The 24320-nt window shown below is 50.3% G+C and overlaps 1 protein-coding gene across 1 annotated transcript in view; it reads left to right on the top strand.

Moving 5' to 3' along the window:
- CACNA1A (calcium voltage-gated channel subunit alpha1 A) overlaps positions 1 to 24320 on the top strand; it is a 366456-nt gene that overhangs the window by 259453 nt on the left and 82683 nt on the right. Inside the window, exons 13-21 of the mRNA XM_049877067.1 lie at positions 3563 to 3772; positions 6819 to 6931; positions 8303 to 8415; positions 8551 to 8682; positions 8910 to 8982; positions 10533 to 10650; positions 10795 to 10862; positions 14365 to 14471; positions 16447 to 17253. Coding sequence (XP_049733024.1) covers positions 3563 to 3772; positions 6819 to 6931; positions 8303 to 8415; positions 8551 to 8682; positions 8910 to 8982; positions 10533 to 10650; positions 10795 to 10862; positions 14365 to 14471; positions 16447 to 17253 — 1741 coding nt within the window. The remainder of the gene's footprint in view (positions 1 to 3562; positions 3773 to 6818; positions 6932 to 8302; positions 8416 to 8550; positions 8683 to 8909; positions 8983 to 10532; positions 10651 to 10794; positions 10863 to 14364; positions 14472 to 16446; positions 17254 to 24320) is intronic.

The raw sequence follows: 24320 nt of genomic DNA, 5'->3' as shown, positions 1-24320 counted from the left end.
ATCAATAAATTTTATATTGATTATATGTGGAAATTGCAATACTTTGATTGGGTTTAATAAAACATAGTATGAACTTAAAAAAAAAAAAAAACTGACGATTGTCTGCAAGTACAATTTCAGACGTCAGAGAAGAATTAGAGACCAGAATGTACAGAAGAAGGGTGTGTGGGTCAAAATGACTTTAATTGCTGTAAACCGAGGTCACAGTACCTGGCCAGCACAGGGCCTGACACGTAGTAGGTGTTCACTTAGCATCCATTTTTCTGTCCCTTCCCAATGAGTGGGGTGCAGGCCGAGTGATCAGGAAAGGCGTCCTGGATGAGTTAGCACCTGAACTAGGCCTCGATTTCAGTTCTTGGGACTGCAATAGGAGATGATGTCCAGTAATCATAACATGCCAGGCACTACGCTGAGGTGCATTAACTCATTTATTCCTCCCAATGACTTCATGAGGTTGGAATTGTGGTTGCCCCAATTTATAGATGAAGACACTAGAGCCCTAGAGGCGACGTGACCGATCACCTGCTGGTTGGCAGTGGAGCTGAGTTGTTCAGTGTGGTTGCAGCAGGGGTCGGGTTTGGGGACCACCTACCTGCAGTGACCAGCTCCTCTCTCTCCCTTGATGCTTGGAGCATCCCTCCCAGACCTCCGAGATTCCCGAAAGGCTGGTGCACAAGCACATCCTCAGGTGCTGCAAACAGAGGCCAGAAGTGCCTGACTAGGAAGGGTTATGGAGAGCCACCCCGAGGGCCTCCATTGCCTGTGGGGTCAGACAGTGGGTAGGCATGAGAGAAGGACCCATGGCAGAGAGGAGAGGCCTTGCTGTGAGGGGCTGCAGCCACCAGGCCTGGACGACTGCTACCAGTGGGAGTACCCCCCACCCATGGCCACATGGTCCACTGTCCCAGGAGGAGTGATTAGCGTGGTGGCTGAGAGCAGGGGTTCCAAGTCCCAACTCAACACGTCTTCTGCAGTCACTGGGCCTCTCAGTCCCACTTCCACTGTTGTACAATGGGGACAGGAGCCCCGGTGGTACAGCAGTTAAGCGCTCGGCTGCTAACCACAGGTCAACATTTTGAACCTACTAGCCGCTCTGCAGGAGAAAGATGTGGCAGTCTGCTTCCGTAAACATTTACAGCCTTGGAAACTCTATGGGGCAGTTCTACTCTGTCCTATAGGGTCACTATGAGTAGAAATCAACTTGATGGCAGTGAGTTTTTTTTTGTTTTTGTTTTGACAATGGGGACAGTGTTGGTCCCTGCTGTACGGGGTGTGGTGAGGATCCAGGAGCTTATCATGTAGCATCTTCCCCACAGGGCCTGCTAAAGATTCAATAAATGTCAGCTGTTACTTTCATCCAAGAGAAGCTGAGGTCCATGTTTTTTTACAGAAAACTTTCCAGTTTTTGAATGTGGACCAGTAACTCCAGCATTTACAAAACCAGTGTGAAACAATATGGCCCCTGGGTACCAATCTCTAATTAGAATTTTGCTAAGAGGAAGTGATATCCTGCAAGGTCACAGGCTCCCTTGAAAGTCATGTTTGCTGTGTCCCATGCCTGGCACAGGTTGGGTTCAGTGAGCATGCTGGATGGATTAATGAATGAATGAAGGAATGAACAAATGAATGGAAGGAACAAATGAATGAACAAAGGAATGGTGAATGAATGAAGAAATGAACAAATGAAGGAACAGATGAATGATTGAATAGTGAATGAATGGAGGAATGGAAGGAAGGAACAAATAAATGAACAAAGGAATGATGAAAGAATGAATGAACAAATGAATGATGAAATAAATGAATTACTGAACAAATGATTGAATGAATGAGCAAATGATTGAACAAACAAATGAGTGAGGAAACGAATGCAATTGAAGGTTTTCAAGAAAAAGATAAACTCAGCTTGTCCAAAACTGGGGAGTCCCTGGTTGGTGCAGATAGTTAGTGCACTCAGCTGCTAACCAAAAGATTGGTGGTTTAAGTCCACCCAGAGACACCTTGGAAGAAAGGCCTAGCAATCTACTTCTGAAAAATCGATCATTGAAAACCCTGTGGAGCAGAGTTACACTCTGAGACACGGGCTTGCCGTGAATTGGAATCAACTCAAGAGCAACTGGACTGGGCTAGTCCAAAGCTGAGCTCTGACCCTTCCCCAAGCCTGCCCTTCTCACATCTTTCCTGTCCCAGTGGATAGTAGGTCCGCGCTTCCAAGTGCTCAGGCCAAAAACCTGGGCGCCACCCTCTTTCTCACAGCCATATATGATCCATCAGCAAATGTTGAATCTACCTTAATTCAGTACAGTCCAGATCCACTGACTTCTCTCCTCTTCTCAGCCACTACCCAGGTCCATCCCCATCATCACCTGCCCAGATCCATGCAATCCACTCCTCTGTGGCCTCCCTGCTCTCTCTGCCCCACTTTGTTTCTTCACAGTGACCCTCACACCTAAGCAGGACACATCCCTCCTCAGCTCAGAACCCTCCATGACTCCCACCTCACCTGAGGTAAAAGCCTAAGTCCTCTCCACAGCCTGCAAGGCCCTGCACAATCTACCCATCATCTCCCACCCTCACCTCCTCCCACCATCCCTCTTGCTCACTCCCCTTCAGCCACACTGGCCTCCTTGTGCTGTTCCCCAGATTCACCAGACACATTACTGCCTCAGGGTCTTTGCTCTTATTATTCCCGTTGCCTAAGGTACTCTCACCTTATGTATCCTCTTGGTTAACATCCTCACCTTGACCACTCAGTTTTAAACTGCAGCCTGCCCCGGGGCCCCTCTTGGGATTCCCAGTCCCCTTACTCTACTCTTTCTTTTTTCCATGACACTTTTCACCTTCCATCACACTATTAATCAGCTTATTCATTATGTTTGCTGTCTGTCTTCCCCACCTAGAGTGTCAGTCCCAGAAGGCAGGGCTCTGCCTGTTACCTGCTGTGTCCTGAGTACCTGGAAGAGAACATGGCAAACAGTAGGTGCTCAATAAATGCTTAAGAGTAAAACTATGTGGAGGCAGAACCTGGAGCAAGGACACAAGGGGGATTGGGAGCGTCTGGCTCAGTCCTTGGTCTCGGTCATTATTTCTAAGGTTAGGCATCCATGGAAAAGTAGGTTCTACCCTTTTCCTGCCTCCCGCCCTCCACACCTCCTCCTGGAGGACTTCCCAACATGTTCCATGCAGCTCTGCCACCTGCCCCTGCACTGGGGGCCCTGGGAGAAGGCTCCTGCCTCATCCTGCCCAATGGAGTAACCTCTAGAGGCATCATACATGACCAGGAGTGGAAGACATGGCAAGTTGGCTCTAGCAACAAGAGACATCGCTCTTACCATTGACATGCTGCACTCTCATTGGTTACTTCCGATACTGTTACTTTCAGGATCATTGCCTTCTCATTAGCACCACCTCTGGAAAGCCAAGCCTGCAGGTCAGGATGGCTCCCTCAGGCCAGAGAGCTTGCGGGGAAGCCAGTGGACTCCCTGGCCACAATCGGTGCCTGGGCCATGTGTTGGCTGGTTTCCCCTGAAGGAACAGCCTGACATCTCCATTCTTCCCCTGGCAGGGTCTCCTTTCGCTCGAGCCAGCATTAAAAGTGCCAAGCTGGAGAACTCGACTTTTTTTCACAAAAAGGAGAGGAGGATGCGTTTCTACATCCGCCGCATGGTCAAAACTCAGGCCTTCTACTGGACTGTGCTCAGTCTGGTAGCCCTCAACACGCTGTGTGTTGCTATCGTTCACTACAACCAGCCCGAGTGGCTCTCCGACTTCCTCTGTGAGTACCGCCCAACCCTGCCCCACCCAGCCTCCAACCCCTTTCTCACACCCTTTTTCCTTCCCTTCTCGAATTCACCTTTTCATTTGGCCACTTCTGCACCTGTGATTGGGACTGCTGTTTCTGCTGCCACAGTGGTGGAGCCAGTTTTCTTCAGGCCTGAGAGATGGAAGCTGGAATTTAGACCACGAAACACTTCCATGATCCCTGAGAGGGATGCTGGTGAACGGGGTAAAGAAGAAAGACAGAGAGATAGAAACTGCAGGACAGCCAGATAGAGACAGAAACATTCATGTGCTCCTAGGTGCATCTCTGCAAATATTAAAATAATTCATGGTTGAGAGATGGCAGGCTCAGGGATAGGGAGTGACCTGTATATTGCCCCATTTTCTCTGCTCATTTCTGACTCCCTGCTTCTTCCTTCTTTCAAATCTTCTGCTTCTTTCCCATTTCTCACCTGCACTTTTTGACTTCCTTATGTCCAGAACACCCCCTCCAACAAGCGGGAAAGCGTCTTGCTCCCTCAGTGGATACCAGCATCTCCATCCAAGGCCTTGCCCTCTGAGTCTATTCCCAGATTCCAGGAATTAGTATGAGATAGTATCAAAAGTGAGGGCAAAGTAAGGGTAAGAAGAAGTGGTGAAAGGTGGGGAGACCTCTCACAGGATTTTAAAAAGTAAAGAGCTCTGAGTAATCAACAAGAGGACTGGGCAGTGAGGAAAGCAAGCGAATGCCATCACTCTGGTTTGTGGATGCTGAGTGAGGACTTCCCAGAACCTTTGGCCTGCTGGCAGCCCTCCTGCATCTCCTGGCTTGTCTGACTCAGATCTGTGCATTTCCTGCCCTTCTGACCTGGTTCAGAGTTAACCCAGAACAGCCACCAAAGACGGTTGAATTTTCAGTGTAGAGAGGCCTGGGAGCCTGATGCAGGCCTTTGTCTCCTTGTAACCCTTATTGTTCCCAGTCCTGTTGGCTGAACCCCAGGACATCCCTGAGGGCCAGTACTCCTTCCGAGAGCCCTGACCTAGTTCCAACCTTGGTAATTGTATTTGGTCCCTCTGGAGTCTCTCATAAATGAGGACTCTTTACTTCTTGTTTTAACCTCCTCTGGTAGTCTATTTTTAATCTCCCATATTCTCCCCACTAATCATCTTGCAGTGACTGTTCTGGTTCAGGAACAGGGTGCTGGGACTTCCTGCCTGGAGCCTCTGGTCTGTAACAGTCCTTTAATGATCCCTATTTTCTTTTTTTTTTTTTCTAGTTGAGAAAGCTGAGACACAAAGAGGTTAAGTAACTTGCCCAATATCACACAGCTAGTAAGTGATGAAACCAGGGTTTAAACCCAGCAAGTCAGGCTCAGAGTCCAAGCCCTATCTGATGGCAGATCCCTGTCCTGGGAACCAGGTGACCTGGGTTCTCGATGCCTCCTCTGCCCCTAACTCAACATGTGACCTTGGACAAGTCATTACCATCATTCATCAATCCAAGACATCTTCAATTATAAGGCACTGTTTTATGTGCCACTGAAAAATAAAAGTTGCCAACCAAACTAGGACATGCCACCAATTGTAAGATGCACCCCAGTTTTAGACATGTTGAGAAGTGAACAGAATGTGTGTCTTGGAATTGATGAAGTGTAGTAGTTTCCCTGAATCACAAATCCCTCTCTGTACTAGTAGAAATTGGGTACCATGGTCCTAAACATTCTTCCAGACCCACCAATGCTGTGGATGAGTAATTCTCTCAGGTCTTGTGTATCACCAGCTATCACATTTCCATGGTAGCCAGGAACCAAGCATCTCAGAAACTCTTCAGCCCTCCCAGAGTTGCTTCTGGTGGATCTTGGAGTGCACCAGATGTTGTGGACAGATTTCCTTCACTGATGTTTTTGCCCTTGCCAAATGTTTTGACCTGCTGAGGTTAATGAGGTCCTGGAGACCCTAGAGTTCTCCTCATATACCAGGAGCTCCCTGGAGTCCTGAAAATAAAAGGAAGTTTCAATCAGGAATGAGTGTGAAGGACCTTGGCAGTCAGTTCAAATCACCTCTTAAAAGAATGATGTAACAAATGCCCTTGACTTTCAAACAGAATTAGATATATGGCCAAAATTGTGAAATTTCTGAAAGTTTGAAATCCTGTCTTCCTTTTCTGTACACTTTTCTTCCCTTCACAAACCCTTTTAAGTTCTCCTTCCCATTCCACCCTTCCTGACTTCTGGTGTTCCTACCCCACCAAGAAAGCCTTCTCAGGGAAAGGATCTAATGTTATCCATTTATTCACTAAAGCAAAGAAATATCCATGTGTTGCCTCTCCCTGAGGAACTTGTGTCTTTATGCTTTCTCACCAAAGAATAAAGGACCCTGTCTTGCCCGAGCCTTTTAAACACCAGCAAGACAGGATTACCAGGCGACTTCACATAGGTTTTCCAAATCAGGAGAAAGGCTGTGCCTTAGATCAATTGCTGTGGTGCTCCAACTAAGTTCCTAACATCAGGATAACAACTAGGACACCGTTATAATTTCTATTTCTTTTTTTCCTTTGGAGTGAATGCATATAAAATGGATTAGTCATAATTCTTGGATCATAACACACTGGTATCATGGGGCTATGCATGGCCCATTGTTATGTTGTTAGTTAGCTAGTTAGTTAGCTTTAATAATGTAATAAGCACCCAGGAACCCACCACTCAACACAAATGTAAGGTCCTTGGCTATAACCTACATCCAACTCTTCTCATCAAACCAGGGCCAAAACTACAAGATGGAGACCCACTGAACTTTTCCTCACTCCTTTGTAATTTTCACATTCACTTTGTAATTATGTGTATCAGGATTGGCCTGGAGTTGGTTGGTTGGAGGGTACAAGACAATTGCTACTCTTCCTCTTTAACAGAGTGGAAACTGAGGCCCATGGAAAGAAAAAAGCCTGTGTATAATCTTTGACGAAGGCCACCAAAGACCTGGCGACAGACAGGGCCAAAGTCAGAACCACCTGGAGGGCCCCCCCACACGTAACCTCATTTCTATTTCCTCCTTTTCCCTTCTAGACTATGCAGAATTCATTTTCTTAGGACTCTTTATGTCCGAAATGTTTATAAAAATGTATGGGCTCGGGACGCGGCCTTACTTCCACTCTTCCTTCAACTGCTTTGACTGTGGGGTAAGTCTCTTATATCTAAGGAGCTCATCTCTCCAGCTCTTGCTTAGAATGGCCACTAGCTGGGAACCTCAAATGGGGGAAGGGGTCACCCAGACTTGGGAGACTCAGCTGGATGCAGAAGAAATGAGAGGACTGTTGCAAACATTAGCAAGGATATGGAGTACCCAGAATTCTCAACTACTGCTGAGGGAGGAGGTGATTTGTAGACCCTCTTTGGAAAGCAGTGGGGGGTGGCCTGGAAGTTCCACTGCTAGGGATTCACCCTAGAGAAACTCTCACCCAAGTGCCCAGGAGATGCACACAAGAATATTCTGAGCAGCCTTGTTGGTAATAGTCCCAGACTGAATGACCCAAGTATCCCTTTGCACTAGAGTGGACAGATAAGTTGTGGTACGTCCATGTCATGGAACACTATGCAGCAATTAAAGGGAACCAACAGCAGTGACACTCAACAGCATGGATAACTCTCACCCACATAATATTAAGCAAAAGGAGGCAGACACTGACGAAATGAGTCCATACAGCACGACCCGGCTCATGGAAAGTTCAAATGGACAACACAAAGCTCCATTGTTTAGGGACTCAAACTTGGATACTTTAAAAAGGCACTCCTCCCAAAAAAAAAAAAAAAAAAAAAAACCCACTGCCTTGTAGTTGATTCCAACTCATAGTGACCCCATAGAAAAAAGGCAAGGACCTCGAAAACAATATGCTGGGTGAGAGAAGCAAGACACCAAAGGCCACATTGTGTATGTTTCCATTTATATGGAATAACCAGAGTAGGTAAATCCATGGAGACAGGAAATAAACCAATGGTTGCCAGAGGCTGGCGGGAAGGGGAGGAGAGGTGGGGAGTGACTGCTAAATGGATACAGGGTTCACTTTTGGGGTGATGAAAATGTTTTGGAACTAAATAGAGGCGATGGTTGCACAACATTGTGAATGTCCTAAATGCCACTGAACTGTGCACTTTAAAATGGCGAGTTTTATATTATGTGAGTTCCACCTCAGTAAATAAAAAAATGGAAGGAAATGGTTGTTGCAAAAGTCAGGATGATTATGTCTAAGAGATATGTCTCGGCTTTATGTCTAGGGGTTCCTGGAGGCTTCCAGAATACTGACATGTTCTATTTCTTGGCCTAGGTGGTAGTTACGTGGACATTCACATTGTAATTATGTGTACCAGGGGTTCTTTGGTCTGTGTGATTTCTTAATAAAAAGAGAAGGAATGAGAGGGTATGAGACCCTCACCCTGTCTCTGTTTTGGGGGTGGGAGTCAGGCTGGTTTCTTGCGTGGTTCAGGCCCAGGATGTTTGCTAGTGCAGGGGCCCAGACATTGTCCCTGGGCACCACACAGGTCCTTTTTTCCAGGTTATCATCGGGAGCATCTTCGAGGTCATCTGGGCCGTCATAAAACCTGGCACATCCTTTGGAATCAGCGTGTTACGAGCTCTCAGGTTATTGCGTATTTTCAAAGTCACAAAGTAAGTCTGCAGGGTTCTTGGACGCTCCAGCAGGGGCTGGGTTGGTGAGGCAGGTGGCCCTGTGGGTAGGCCTTGCCTCCCGCTGACCCCCGGTCTTCTGCTCCCCGGCACTGCCTGATCCCCCTCTATCGGCAGGTACTGGGCGTCTCTCAGGAACCTGGTCGTCTCTCTTCTCAACTCCATGAAATCCATCATCAGCCTGTTGTTCCTCCTTTTCCTCTTTATTGTAGTCTTCGCCCTTTTGGGAATGCAGCTCTTTGGCGGCCAGTAAGTGCCCAGTGGGATCTCCAACTTCTGCTTCCCTGGGGTCCAGCCCAGAGCCCCCCCCCGCCCCCTCTTCCCTCACTCATTGCGTCCAGAGACCCACACCCACCTCCTTCCTCTTCCTCCTGGCCCGGATGTCCATTGCCCAGAGGGGCAGGGCCCGGAGACCACCCAGGGTATCCCCCTCGCTGCTGAGCCAGGCCCTCGTGACGTGCCTGTCCTCTCCACAGGTTTAATTTTGATGAAGGAACGCCTCCTACCAACTTTGACACTTTTCCAGCAGCAATAATGACGGTGTTTCAGGTACGGCCTTCACCTCAACCCGTGGGCAGGCATCTCTTAGTGTCGAAAATTAGAGTGTTTGAGGGGCCTCCCTGAACCCCACTCCTCTGGTTTGCCTTCCCTCCTTCCTCAGATCTGAAGACCCCAATCCCATACTTCAGGGCAAAGGGTAGGCCCTGGGCAGTCACCCTGACAACTTCTGTGCCCGTGTGGGGCGTGCCCAGAGGTGTGGCGTAGCTGGAACCTGCAGAGGCTTTGTAGTGGGTTATTAGTCTTTGGGGACAAGGGGTGTATAGGAAATGTGATTTTCCTCTCCCTTGTCCTGGCTGAGTGGTTTGTGACGGGGTTCGGGGGGTGTGGAGAGGAAACTCTCCGTGGACTGAAGTTCAGAGCCCTCACGTGGGTGCTAAAGTCACTTTTCATATTTGCATTCACGTTGATAGTAGTGATCACTGACAGGGCTTCTCACCCAGGGGCGATTCTATACCCCTGGGGAAATTGGCAATGTCTGGAGGCATTTTTGGTTGTCACACCTGGGGAGAGGGGGTGCCACTGGCATCTAGTGGGAAGAAGCCAGGGATGCTGCTCAACATCCTACGGGGCACAGGGCGGCCCCCACCACCAAGAATGATCCAGCCCCAAATGTCAATAGCGCCGAGGTTAGAAAACCCTGCTTTAGCCCCTTAAAGTTTATGAAGTTCTTGCATGTTTACTTTATCTTCATGGTAATATTGCAAAGGAGAGAAGTTGGAGTTTTTGTGGGAGACCGTCTTGGTACTCCACATATATCCCCTCAACCGAACTTCTCCAGCTCAGCTTCTACTTCCAGCACCTGCACCCTTTGTCCAAGGTGCTCTCTGGTCACTGGCACCCAATCTGCCCCCAGGCCCAGAAGTCCAGCATGCTAGTGAATCCCCACCTCCACCCCCCATCCCCCGCCCCCACCCCCAGCTCTCTCGCCCCTGGGTGGGATGACTCTGAGGTGTTTGCTCTCTGCTGCCTCCCAGAGGTCGCCAGAGGGATTGCACCCCATTTGCCCGTGGTGGGAGCTTCCTTAATACATCCTTGATGGGCTGCTTTCCTTCCCACCTCCCTTCCCCACCACCCTGTTGGTGCTGCCTGGGGTCACCTGCCAGGTGAACCACTTGCACTCGAACCCGTTTCAAGGTCTGCCTTAGGAAGACCCCAAACGTGGCCCTGTGCTACATTTGCATCTTACCCGTAGTAGCCTGTCCACATGAATAATGTAAATGGTAAATATTAAATCCTCTATTACACCAGGGAATGTGGAGTTACAGAAAGGCCTGTGACTCCTCCAGGGTCACAGTGGCCAAGAAACCAGGCTAGAGCCTCACGGTGCAGGGACAGCTCTTTCCACTAGCAAACAAAATGAGACCCCCAAGGAGAAGACAGGAGGAGCTGACACCCAGACTCCACACCGCAGCCTGGGCAGGGCTCGTGGTGACTCCTCAGGTCGGGGGTCGGCAGGCTGCTTCCAGCTCCGCAGTGGCGTCTCTGCGGGGCCCGTGGCTGAGAGGGGGTTGGCTGTGTGTCTCTCCCTCACCTTTCAGATCCTGACAGGCGAGGACTGGAACGAGGTTATGTATGACGGCATCAAGTCCCAGGGGGGCGTGCAGGGCGGCATGGTGTTTTCCATCTACTTCATCGTGCTGACGCTCTTCGGGAACTGTATCCTTGGGCTGGGAGCAGCCTGGGCCCCAGCAGAGTGCATGGGGGTGCAAGGGAGGGATGAGGGGCCCAGATACACAGAGCCCAAAACGGCGGCTCCACGGTGCCTCCAGCAGCCATTCTTTCCCTGACTGGCATCTGCAGACACCCTCCTGAATGTGTTCTTGGCCATCGCCGTGGACAACCTGGCCAACGCCCAGGAGCTCACCAAGGTGGAGGCGGTGGGAGGATGTTTCCCTGGCAAAGTTAACACCTGCTCATGGCAGATCAGGAGAGCACAGGAGTGGGGTGGGGCCGAGCTTTTGCCCTGGACACACCACGCAGGGAGAAGGCACCTCCCTCCAGAAACCAGATGATCCCCGGCAGAGGGAGGGTAGGAGGGAAGGGGCCTCAGAGTCACTACAGGAAACAGATGGCCAGCTCCACTGGAGTTGGCTGAGGGGTCCATTTACAGAGTTGAACAGGGCCAAGGGGGCCAGCAAGGGGTGGCACTGCCCCCCAACTGGCAACAGGAGTGCTGTCACCACCTAGGCCTGAAAAGTCAGGGGAGGGGATGGCGTGTGGGACCCAGCAAGATCTGGAGCCGAGGAAGTGCGGAGCGGGGGGGCTTCCTTCGGGTGCCAGGACCTCAGAGGACCCAGAGCATGCACAGCACAGAGTGGCCAAGCAATGCCCCAACCTCGCTCTCCTGCTGGGGCCTCCAGACAGAGGTCTGGATACCCATGCAGGTCAGCCTACTAGGAGACAGAGTGGGGCTGGGGACAGGTGGCAAACAACCCACTCAGGACCTGGGGCTTGGCGTGTGTCCCTGTGTGCATGGGAGATGGCCGAATGGAAAGTCCTACGGACTTCACCCCTGAGTGGTAGCAGTGAAGACATCACGATACTCACAGTGCCAAGCACGTGATACAGACTACCCAAAGAGTGCTGCTATCACCTTTTGCAGAGGGGGAAACTGAGGCTCAGAGAGGCAGGATCACCCCCAGATAGCAGTTTTCTATCCATGTAGCGTGCTCAGCACAGTACTTGGTACACAGTAAGTACTCAATAAAGGCAGCCCTTGTCAGTTGCTTGCCATGACCTAGGCCCTGGGTGAGAGCTGATAAAGGGAGGGCTGGGGTTTGAGCCCAGATTCCAGAGCCCAGTCCCTCTACCCATACACCTGACCAGCTTTCATCTGAGCATCGGCCAAGCAAGTAGTAATAAAAATGACAGCAGCAGAGCAGCAAGTTCAGCTGCACTTCTTGTGTGCCTGGGCGATAGGGGATTACTGTTATCCTCATCTCACAGATGGGGAAACTGAGGCCCAGAGAGGTTCACTGACCTACCCATGGCCACGCACACAGCTGGGAACCAGGAGAGCAGAGCAGAGGAAACGAGACCAGAAGAGAATTTGCAGGGTGGCGGCCCATGGGAGAAGCAGCTCAGTTTGTGTTCACAGCGATGTGGAACCTGTTGCCACATGCCCCTTTGTGGCATTCTTGGACCCCCAGGGAGTCAGGGTCGCCTCTGATGGGCTCAGAAGGCACACTTTGCTTTCCAAAGCACAGGCTAGCCCACGAGCATGGCTGCTGGGGATGGGTGTGCAGGCTGTGCACTGCACGGACACCAAAGCAAGGAGGCAAACCAGGGCCAGATTCCAGCCCATATGCCCAGGGAAAAGAGTTCCAGAGGTTCAGCTCTCTGCAGTGGGATAGTGGGTGCCTAAGCCTCTCCCCAACTGCCCCGTGGCATTAAGAACACATGAGTGGGCTCTCCCTCCCCACCCCAGAGCCTCCCTCAGCTCTGTGGCCCATCCCCAGTACTTCAAGGTGTTCAGGACACATTCATGGAAGTGAACCGAGCTGAGCAGACGGCTGCCAGCCCTCCATCTGTTGGCCCTGGCAGGAGGGAGAGAGTTTCCCGGCCCAGCTCTGAGTGGGGGGAAACGGAAGTCTCCACCATCCCAAGCCCGGCAGCCTTGGGCCTGGCCACCATGGGGGACTTGAGGCTGATCCACGTTCCCAGAGCCCATCTGCAGGGGCAGATGTGGCAGGGAGGCGGGGTGGGCGGGCATTCGGCACTGTGGAAGGAGAAAAGGAGGGAGGAAGGCAACTCACCTCCCTCCTGTGAGGTATGGACCATCTCCTCCTGCCCACGTTCCTTCCTTCATCCTTCCACAAGCACTTCTCAAACACTTAGTGTGTGGCAGGCACTCTGCTAGGCCCCTGACATGTTTTAATCTCATTTAAGCCTCACAGAGTCCCCAGGAGGCAAGTTCTCTGAGCCCCATTTTACAGGTTCAGTTGTTCATTTGAAAAGCATTTATTGAGCACCTACTGTGTGCCAAACCCTGGTCTAGGCACCAGAGACACAGCAGTGAACAAGACAGACCAGTATCCCTGCCCTGGTGAGGCCGATATTCAAGTGGGCAAGGCGGACAAGAAATACAATAAATTGGTAAAAATGCATAGCATGTCAGATGGCCATAAGTACTAAAGCAGAGAAGGTGGAGAGAATTGAAAATTTTAGATGAAAATTTTGAGATGCAGAGAGGTTAAGTGACTTGCCCAAGGTCACACAGCTAATAAGTGGCAGAGCTGGGATTTGAACCCAGGCCATTTGGGACTGGAGCTTGTGCTCATAATCCTTGTGCAGTGGTATTTAAACTTGAGTGTGTTTCGTACTCAACCTGGGAACTTGGAAATGTAGGTTCCAGGGCTCAGCCCTGGTTTTGTAGACCTTTAGGAGGCCCAAGAATCTGCATTTCAAGTATTTCTGAAGCCAGGTATTCCAGGGACTCAGCTTTGAGAAGCACTGGATGTGGTGCTGGGAGGGGGAATGCTGGAGGAAGCAGGTGGCTGGCTGGGTCCCACCTCCGTGTGGCCACTGGCAGAGTGCCCTGATCTGCCCATTTCCGAGGTGGTAAGGTTGCTTCCTGCCCCAGAGAGTCCAAGTGCAGGGGAACAGGTGCCCTGCGACCGCATGAGTTTTCTTATTGGCAGGTTCCTTTCTGTCCGTTTCTTTTTCTTTGCTTTTTCTTTGTTGGCTTTTCTGTTTTGCGAATGAGGCCCTGCATGAAGGCTGAAGATGGATTAAAAGTCCAAAAAACGTCTTTTTCTGTATGTATTTTTACAACATCTTCCCCCATTGTCCTCCTTTCTGAACCTAACCAACAAGCAGCACCCTGGACAGGGCTGTGGTCCAGGGGCCGGCTGCCCTCCCTGCCCTCCCATGGAAGGGAGGCTGGGAATATAATTTCCTCTCTCATTTCTCGTTCTGGGAGCTATTGGCAGTGCATGGCATGGGCCAGGGGACACCAGACATTGCTGCATGTGGGGGCTAGTAGGTGTTTTTTTTTGAAAGTCTTGGTTCAGAGAGCTCAGACGGCCCAGAAAGTCGGGTGAATAGAAAATCCTTGCATTAATCATTAATTTCTAACTCACTGGGACAGGGTACAGGAAAATCGCCCCCATGGGAAGAGAATGAGTTCTTTTTCCTTTCGTTTTCTTTTGGCTGTATGTTAACATAGGGCTAGCAGTGAGCCTGTATGTGACAGGGTTAACAGTACACTTAACCAGCATCTGTGTCCATTCTTGGCCGGCCTCATTCTCTTTAGTGGACACCCGGCCAAACTTGTTTTTAAATATTTCAGATGTTGCCTTTGATCAGCAGTAGGTGCAGCCCCAAGGCCTAGTTCATGTTTTGTGAATAGAGATCTTGTGTGCCTTTTAGGATGAACAAGAAGAAGAAGAGGCAGCCAACCAAAAACTTGCCCTACAGAAAGCCAAGGAGGTGGCAGAAGTGAGTCCTCTGTCCGCAGCCAACATGTCCATAGCTGTGTAAGTGCCCTCGCCCCAGGAGGCTGCCTCCCCTCAGCCTCCCAGTCAAAGATTTGGGATGGGGAGTTCCTGACAAGGTCGAGTGTTAGGAAGAGGTACCTCTACCCTCCCACCCACTTCCACTCCAAAAAAAAAAAAAATTTTTTTAAGGAGCCCTAGTGGTACAGTGGTTAAGCACTCAGCTGCTAACCGAAAGGTCAGTGGTTCGAACCCACCAGCCGCTCTGCAGGAGAAAAGACTGGCAATCTACTCCTGTAAAGGTTTCAGCTTAGGAAGCCCTATGGGACAGTTCTCTTCTGCCCTATAAGATTATTATAAGCTGGAGTCTACTCAATGGCAATGGATTTTTTTAAGCACCTACTATGTGCCAGGCTAATCTATTTCCAAAAGTCAGCCAGTGAAAACACTATAGATCACAAGAGTCCAGTCCACAATCAATCATGGGGATGGTGCAGGACCAGGCAGCATTTCATTCCATTGCTTGTGGGATTGCCATGAGTTGGGGGCCAACCTAATGCTAGCTAACAACAACCGTGTGCCAGGCATTGTCCTAATCGCTAGGGATACAGCATACACGGGAAAAATCCCACCTTTGTGTAGCTAACATGCTAGTCAGGAAGATGGACAATAAACAAGATAAACAGTGAGTTATAGGTAGATAGTGTTTTGGAAGGTAATAGAGCTACTGCTGGTGTGGGTAGAGGTGTCAGGGACCACCTTGCTGAGAAGGCGACAGGGACTGAAGGAGGGGGGGAGGAGCCATGGGGGTTCTGGGGGAACAGAATCCCAGGCAGAGGGAACAGCAGTGCAAAGGACCTGGGTGCAGTAGGACTAGTATGTCCAACAAGAAGAAGCCAGTGTGGCTGGAGGGAGTGAACAGGTGGGAGGGTGGGAGGAGGTGAGGGCACGGAGGTGATGGGGCAGGTCATGCAGGGCCCCATGGGCTACAGGAAGGACTTGAGCTTTTACCCTAAGTGAGGTGGGAGCCACAGAGGGTCCTGAGCAGGGGAGGGACATGTCCTGACTCAGGTGCTCATAGGCGCCCTCTAGTGGCCATAGAGAGAACAGGGCATGGCGGCAGGGGTGAGGGCCGAGCTGGCCATCAGGACAGAGGTGTCCACAGGAAAGAGATAACAGGCACTGGACTGGGGCAGAGGCCAAGGAAGTGTTGGAATATAGCTGGGTTCTAGGCAGATGGTGATGGTGGAGCAAACAGGTTTAGCTGATGGATCAGATGTGGGTGGTGAGATGGGGAGAGCTATGGTGTCTTGATTACAGAGAGGTTCGCTGACACCAGTATTCTGAATTGTGCCTTTGTTTGGTGGCCCTGAGGGTTTTGCACTCTGCAGGGCACTGGGGGAGGGTAGGCCTTTCTTTCCCAGTGCAGAAGGAGGGAGTCCGGGAAGGCACACGCCCAGGCAGCCAAGTTTAGGAGAGCGCCGGTAGAAGTTGATAGCCTGTAAACTGAGTCTCTTAAATATCATAGCACATGAACCTCTGGAAAATCTCCGCAGCCACAAGGTGGGGCCCTGCTGGCTGCTTCGTACCAGCTAATAAATAGGCCCTACCCCAAGACTCCCCTTAGCTGTCACCGTCTCTCCCTGGGACCCCCAGACCTCCCCATGACCAAAACCGAGGGGCTTCTGCCAGGCACTGCAGGGGCTTCCCGAACGTGCTCTAGGCCAGTGTCCGTTATGAGTGGTCGTCTCAGAGGTTAAAATGTTTTGAACATCATAGCTGTCCCCAGGAGTTCACGTGCAGAAATTTGAAAAGGAGTGGATGAAACCCGGGTGAAGATGCCCGTTAAGCCGAGTCACCCAGCCAGGCTAGGGCACCCAAATGGACCAACATGCCCCTTAAAATGAGATGTCCAGTCAAATCAAGACACCTACCTGGGCTGAGACCCCATTAGGCCAAGGCTCTCCGCTGGGCCTCACTGTCTTGTGGTATTCTGACGCCCTGCCCTCCCCTGCAGGAAAGAACAACAGAAGAATCAGAAGACGACCAAGTCCGTGTGGGAACAGCGGACCAGCGAGATGCGGAAGCAGAACCTGCTGGCCAGCCGGGAGGCCCTGTACAACGAGCTGGATCCCGATGAGCGCTGGAAGGCCTCCTACGCCCGGCACTTGCGGCCTGACATGAAGACGCACTTGGACCGGCCGCTGGTAGTTGACCCCCAGGAGAACCGCAACAACAACACCAACAAGAGCCGGGCAGCCGAGCCCACGGTGGACCAGCGCCTCGGCCAGCAGCGTGCCGAGGACTTCCTCAGGAAACAGGCCCGCTACCACGACCGGACCCGGGACCCCAGCGGCCCAGGGGGCCTGGACGCCCGGAGGCCCTGGGCTGGCAGCCAGGAGACCGAGCTGGGCCGGGAGGGTCCTTATGGCCGCGAGTCGGACCACCACACCCGGGAGGGCCTAGAGCAGCCGGGGTTCTGGGAGGGCGAGGCTGAGCGGGCCAAGGCTGCGGACCCCCACCGGAGGCACCCTCACCGGCAGGGGCCCAGCAGAGAGAGCCGCAGCAGCTCGCCCCGCACAGGGGCTGACGGGGAGTCCCGCAGGCACCGGCCCCACCGGAGGCCAGGGGAGGAGGGGCTGGAGGACAAGGCCGAGCGGAGGCCCCGGCACCGCGAGGGCAGCCGGCCAGCCCGGAGCGGTGAGGGCGAGGGCGAGGGGCCCAATGGCGGAGAGCGGAGGAGGCGGCACCGGCATGGCCCTCCGGCCACATATGACACAGAAGCCCGGAGGGATGACAAGGAGCGGCGGCATCGGCGGAGGAAGTAAGTGGGGCTACTCTGGAATCCAGAGACTAACTGTAATAGTACTAATCATGTAACAACAGCCCAAGTTGTGCCTGCTGTATACGTGGCTCAACAACCCATGAGAGCGATCTCATTATCATAAGCCCCATTTCACAGGTGGAGAAACTGAGGGGTTAAGTGACTTGTCCAAAATCACACATCTAATAAGTGGCACCCTGTGTTTCTCAAGGAGCCCTGGTGGTGCAGTATTTAAAGCGCTTGGCTGCTAACTGAAAAGTCGGCACTTTGAACCCACCAGCTGCTCTGAGGGAGAAATATGTGGCCATCTGCTCCCATAAGGATTAAAGAATTGAAAACCCTATGGGACAGCTCTACTCTGTCACTATGAGTCGGAATCAACTCGATGGCCATGGATTATGCTTCTCAGCCCAGCTCCGCCCTTGCCTGCTGTTTGACCGTGGGCGAGTGACTTCGTGTCTCTGGGCTTCAGCTTCCTCACCTGTAAAATGATCTATCTAACTGGGTCGTTGCAGGGGTTAAATGAAGTAGTACATGCTAAGGGCTCGGAGGGGGACCTGACACATAATAAAGGCTAAATTTAGGCCTTTTTTTGCTGTTATTGAGCCAACCATCTTTTTACATAACTTGTGCCCAGAGGATCCTGACAGGAGCAGGGCTCAGGGCATTTGAGGGCATCAACCAGGTCAGTGCCTTTGCCCAGTCAGAGCCAAGCCCTCTTTTTCACACCAGTATTTGGTAACACTCCCTAGAAGATCCTATAGTGATTTGACATATAAGGCCCAACAACTTATATATGTTCAAATAGATGCTGTTCTATGATGAATTAATGTCCTAATGTCCTAGTTCTTCTTTGATTTTACCATTAAACCAACCCATTGCTGTCGAGTCAATTCCAACCCATAGCGACTCTATAGGACAGAGTAGAACTGCCCCATAGGGTTTGCAAGGCTGTAACATCACCCTTTGTAAGGTAGAGGGTCAGTGAAAAAGAGGAAGACCCTTGACAAGATGGATTGACACCGTGGCTGCAACAATTGTGAGAACGGCACAGGACTGGGCAGTGTTTCGTTCTGTCGTACACGGGGTCACTATAAGTCGGAACTGACTCAACAGCACCTAACAACAACAACAACAGATCTTGACAGAAGCCGATTGCCACATGTTTCTCCCATGGAGCAGCTGGTGGGTTAGAGTCACTGGCCTTTCAGTTAGCAGCCGAGCACTTAACCACTGTGCCACCGGGGTTTTTTTTTAATAATATGTTTACATGGTTCTGTTACACGACATATGCACTGAGCCAGCATTTATCAAAATAGAATTTGTACACGAATCCCCAGGGGTATTGTTTAAAACACAGGTGGAGCCTGAGATCCTGCATCTCTAACAGGCTCCCAGGTACGGCCGATGCTGCTGGCCCATGGACCACACTTTGAGTAACGAGACTGGAGAGGACAGAGTGAATGTTGCAGCACTTGTATGCACAGTCACCACAAATGGGACAGGTAACTGGCTGGTTCAGGGTTGTGAGGACAACTAAACAAAACGCGGCTGTGGTCATTCATGTTTGAGATGTTACAGGACGGTGAACACCTCCTGGTTTTTATGAAACAGCCTAGCCTTCCTTCAGTTTGCTTCTGTAAAGGTTATAGCTTTAGAAACCCTATGGGGAAATTCTACTCTGTCCTATTGAGTTCCTCTAAGTTGGAGACGACTTAACGGCAACGGGTTTGCTTTTTAATGACACACTGATTGAGGGGCCTTGTGGGCATTTAGAGGATAAGTGGCAGGTGTATTAAATACCCTACCATGCGCAGGCGGTCACACACAGGGAGGAATCCTCCTGTACTCTTCGTGACTTTTTAATGCCCCTCACACGAGAGAAATCTCATTGAAATGATCTTTGCCTTTACTTTTAGCCTAACTCTGTTTTTCTTATGAACACGAAGTATTTTTGACATTTTTAAAATCATTTTTTTAACATCACATTTTCCCGGAATGCCACTTCTAGGCAAATTGAAGGAAGGCTGCGCTGTCTCTTAGGAAACTTCACTAGGAGGTGTTCACCGTCCTGTAACATCTCAAACACCAGTGACCACGCCTACGTTTCATTTAGTTGTCCACAAAACCCTGAACCAGCCAGTTACCAGTCCCATGTGTGGTGACTGTGCATACAGGTGCCTGCAACTTTCACTTTGTCTTCTAGCGTCTCGTTACTCAAAGATGTGGTCCACGGACCTGCAGCATCTGCCGTGTCTGGGAGCTTGTTAGAGATGCAACATCTCAGGCTCCATCTGGACCCACTGAGTCAGAATCTGTGTTTTAAAAAATAGCCCTGGGGATTCAAGTCCACATTCAACTCTGAGAAATGCTGGCCCAGTGCATATGGCATATAACAGAACCCTAAGTGTGTCAGAGTAGAACTGTGTTCCATAGGGTTCTCAATGCTAATTTTTCAGAAGGCCCTGAGGTGCAATGGAGCCCGGGTGGCACAGTGGTTAAAGGCCTCAGCTGCTAACCGAAAGATTGGTGGTTCAAAACCACCATCGTCTCTGAGGGAGAGAGACGTGGCAGTCTGCTTCTGTAAAGATTTACAGCCTTGGAAACCCTATGAGGCAGTTCTACTCTGTCCTACAGGGTCACCGTGCATTGGAATCAACTCAAGGGCAGTGGGTTTGGTTTGGTTTGGGTTTGAGGTGAAACAGAGAATGGCACAGGGGAGGACTAGAAGGAGGACAGTTTGCAGGACATGGAGCGTGAGGAGACAGTGAGGGAGAGAGAAGCTGAAGGGACAGTGATGGGTCAGTGGGTCCTTGGGTCCCCTTAGGGCAAGGGGAAGCCACTGAAGGGATTTTAGGTAAAGCGTAAGCACCGATGGATATTAGTCACTGTTGCCATTGTTATTGTTATTTCCACTAATATAATTATTGCTATTGTTGTTGCTATTAGTATATCTATTACTGTAATTGAAGGGGATAAAATGACTGTCCCTGACAATGTGCCAGGGAGAGTTTTTGAAAGGAAACAATAAATGTTGGAGGTCACAGTATCAGCACAGCCTGGCGGTGAAGGGCGAGGACTGTGGAGCCAGAGGTAAAACTCCTGCCCCGTCACATCACTTCACCTCTCTGTGCCTCAGTTTCCTCATCTGTAAAATGGAAAGAAAACTAGTACCACCTCCTAGCATTGGTGTAAGGTTTAAGTGAGTTAATAATATAGTTTTTTGAATAGTGTATGGCATATAATAAGTGCTCAGTAAGTGTTAGCTGTTGTTACTATGAATATTATTATTATTAAACACTTAATAAATGTTAACTATTTTTAGCACTAGGAAGGAGTCCCCGGATGGTGCAGAAGGTTAAGCGTTGGACTACTAACCCAAAGATTGGTGGTTCAAAGCCACCCAGAGTTGCCTGGCAATCTGCTTCTGAAAGGTCACACCCTTGAAAACCCTATGGAGCAGTTCTACTCTGCACACATGGGGTCGCCACAAGTTGGAAATCAACTCGACAGCAACAACATTTTTAGTAGTAACACCAACGGAATAGTTGGCAGTTCAAACCCACCAGCCACTCCACAGGAGAGAGCTGGGGCAGTCTGCTTCCGTAAAGATTACAGCCAAGAAAACCCTGCTCTGTCACACAGGGTCGCTATGAGTCAGAATCAGCTTGACAGCACGCAACAACAGTATTAAGTACTCAGTAAGTGTTAGTTATTATTATTATGTCCCTGGGTGGTGCAAACAGTTACCACACTCAGCTGCTAGCTGGAAGGTTGGAGATTCGAGTCTACCCAGAAGGACCTCAGAAGAAAGGCCTGCTGATCCATGTCCAAAAAATCAGCCATTGAAAACCCTATGGAGCTCAGTTCTACTCTGACACATACAGGTCACCAGCTGGATGGCAACTGGTTTTTATTATTATTGTTGTTATTATTATGGCTGTCATCAATAGACATAGAAAACAACTTTAGATCCATAACTTTGTTACTACGGTAAAGGATCTTTCCATTGTCCACACCAATGCCTCCTTTTCACAAATGGAGAAACTGAGGCTCCAAATAGGGGAGGGCATTCCCTAAGAGCAGCCAAGCACTAGCATTAGTTTGATGAGAACCCCGTTTTCCCAAACCCCAATCCCAGGTCCTCCTGCACACCCCCTACCCCCTCCCTCAGAGAAAGGAAGAGCTTCCCGCCTCCACCCCAATGCTTGGCCAGTGGCCCCTGTTCTGACCCCGGGCCTTGCTGCTTCCCTTATTAATAAATGTGGCCAACTCCCAGGCGGGAGAGGTGTTATTCATTTGCTTGCTAAAATGGTTCCAGTGTTCCTTGGAAATAAAACTTCATGAAGACTCAGGCACTGTTAGAGAACAATCTAAGACGTCCCATTCAACTGGTCTTAAACAATAAGAATAGCAAAGATGAAACTTTATTCAAGAATATAATAAAAAAGCATTTCAGTTCTGTATGACCACAGAGCTGGGGCTCATGGTCCTCGCATCTTCCTTCTTTATCTTTCCTTCTTGATTATTCCTTAGGCCTTTTCCCAGACATACTCTGGGCTTTTCAGCCTCCAGGACACCATAGGGTCCCTATGAGTCAGAATCAACTAGACGGCAAAGGGTTTCAACAAGTTTAAACCCAAACCAGACCCACTGTCGTCAAGTCGATTCCGACTCACGGCAACCCTATAGGACAGGGTAGAACTGCCCCATAGAGTCTCCAAGGAGCGCCTGGTGGATTCAAACTGCTGACCTTTTGGTTAGCAGCCGTAGCACTTAACCACTATACCACCAGGGTTTCCTCAACAAGTTTAGGACTCTGTTATTGTATATATTTTTGTCCTTTTGTTCCCTTTGTCTTCCCCCCATTTCCACCTTCATCTCCTCATCTCCATTGTCCCCAGCTTTAAATGTCCCCTTCCCTGAAATCCTCACTGGCTCCCCACAGCGGGAAGGGAACTGAAGCACATCCTATTGGAAGTAAAGAAATAGTGGCTGAGCCCAGGTCCTCCGTCACCAGGGCTGCGCCCAGGATGGCCAGTGAGCAGAAACTTTCCCTGTGTCCCAGAGACTAAGCATGTGTGGATCACAGAGTGTCCCTCGCTCCTAGGCAGCCAGGCAGTGCCTCCTGCGAGGCCTGGCTGAGCCAGGGGAACTTACGCCAAGACCTGTTCCACCCAGAATTGAGTTCTCAGCTATTCACATCCCCTTTCCACTGCCCCTGTTCCCATGACAACCCACTCCCCAAAAGGAGCAAGAAGAGAGATGCTGGGCCTCTGAGCCTCACGGTTGATCCTGCAGGAGGACACTGCCACATCCTTTAACACCCTGATTCTCACAGCATCCCCAACGGACCTTAACCAGCCTCCACAGCACCCCTACTGCATGTACCCCAAGTTGTTCATCACCCCCTCCTTTTTTTGTTTTTACCGAGTAGCCCTATAGCTTAAAAACTCTAGGACTAATCAGCATTCAGTTCATTCCCTTCCTAGCTGGGTAACATTGGGCAAATGACTTTGCCTCTCTGGGCCTCAGTTTGCTCATCTGTAAAATGAACTGATCATAACACCCACCTCACATGGTGGTTGTGGAGATTAAATGAGTGAATACGTTTAAGTCCTTGGGGCCCTGCCAGCAGACAGGAAGCAGGCAATCGATGGTGGTGGCTGGTATCACCCCAGAAAATCCAGATTATCCCCGGAATCTCCGGGGCTGAGCCCCAGGCAAGGTGTCCACAGCTCTTGGCAGCAAGAGTCTGAAGTGATTAGCTGGGAAAGGGCTCCTGTGCAGGGAAGGCATTTTGCAAGCAGCTAGCTGTCTCTTCCAGGCAGATAATGCCAGACGCCCGGGAGGGAAGAAGCCCAGCTTCAAAGTTTTCTGCCTGTTTCGAGTTCTCCTTGGAGACACTTCAGAAAAGAAACCTCCTGGTGACTGGTATTAGGCCTCTGCAGGCTTAGCTTGTTAAAACTCCCCCAGCAAACAGAGAAAACAAACCTTATGAGGAAGCCAAAGCAAACCGCCACAAAAACTTGCAGGTTTTCCATCTGAGCCAGGGGCTCCTGGTCCCTGTGTGAGGCCACTGCTCTGCGTCCCTCTAACATGATGCTCCTGTGGGTTTCACCGTGGTCCCAGCTGCTACATCATTTAGTACAGCTTCTAGGCGGTGGCCCAGGGATTTAGGTTCTCTTTGAAATTAGAACGTAACGGTGCCTGCCTTTTTATGGCCCTCTCTCTGTCTTAGGAAAAAAAAAAAATTTTTTTTTTTAAAACAATGAGAACATATTCTCAGCCAGATCTTTATCAGATGCATGACTTCCCTCTCACAAAGCACCGCAAGTGGCGAGAATTAGGGAGCTGTCCGTGGCCTGTGCCAGTCCTTGGGGAAATCGTGGCTTAGAAGTTGACTTATCCACACCTCACAGCTGGCACTCGCCAAGTGAAGGCTCCGCGTGCGTTTCCTGAGAGGCCGGCAATCCTTGGCATGTTGACACACCACTCCAGTCTCTCGCTCCGTCTTCACGTCGTCATCTCCTCTGTGTGTTTTTTCTGTCTCTTCTGGAGACACTTGCCATTAAATTTAGAGCCTTCTCTAAACCAGGATGGTCGCCTTTCAAGATCCTTAATTACATCTCCAGAGATCCTTGTTCCAAATAAGGTCACATTCACAGGTTGCAGGTGGACATTTTTGGGGGGCGGGGGGGACCACCGTTCAACCCACTATGGTCCACCTTCTGGCCCTCCCAAAACACATGTATGTCCCACGTGCAAAATACACTTACCTCATCCCAACACCCTCAAAAGTCTTACCGCATTACGGCAGTAGCTCAGAAATCCCAAATCTCACCTTCTAAATCAAATATGGGTGAGACTCTGGGTGTGGTCTGTCCTGGGGCAAAACAACTTTCCCTCTGTGGACCTAGAAACTAGAAAACAAGTTATTTGCTTCCAAAATACAATGGTGGAACAGGCATGGGATAGACATTGCATTCCAAAAGGGAGAAGAAGCTGGAAGGCAGAAGGGGGTCACAGGTCTCAAGCAAGTTTCTAAATCCAAATCCTTTCATGAG

Source organism: Elephas maximus, chromosome 3, assembly GCF_024166365.1.
Source record: "Elephas maximus indicus isolate mEleMax1 chromosome 3, mEleMax1 primary haplotype, whole genome shotgun sequence".
NCBI classification, from domain to species: domain Eukaryota; kingdom Metazoa; phylum Chordata; class Mammalia; order Proboscidea; family Elephantidae; genus Elephas; species Elephas maximus.
This window is presented reverse-complemented; position numbering and strand designations above follow the sequence as displayed.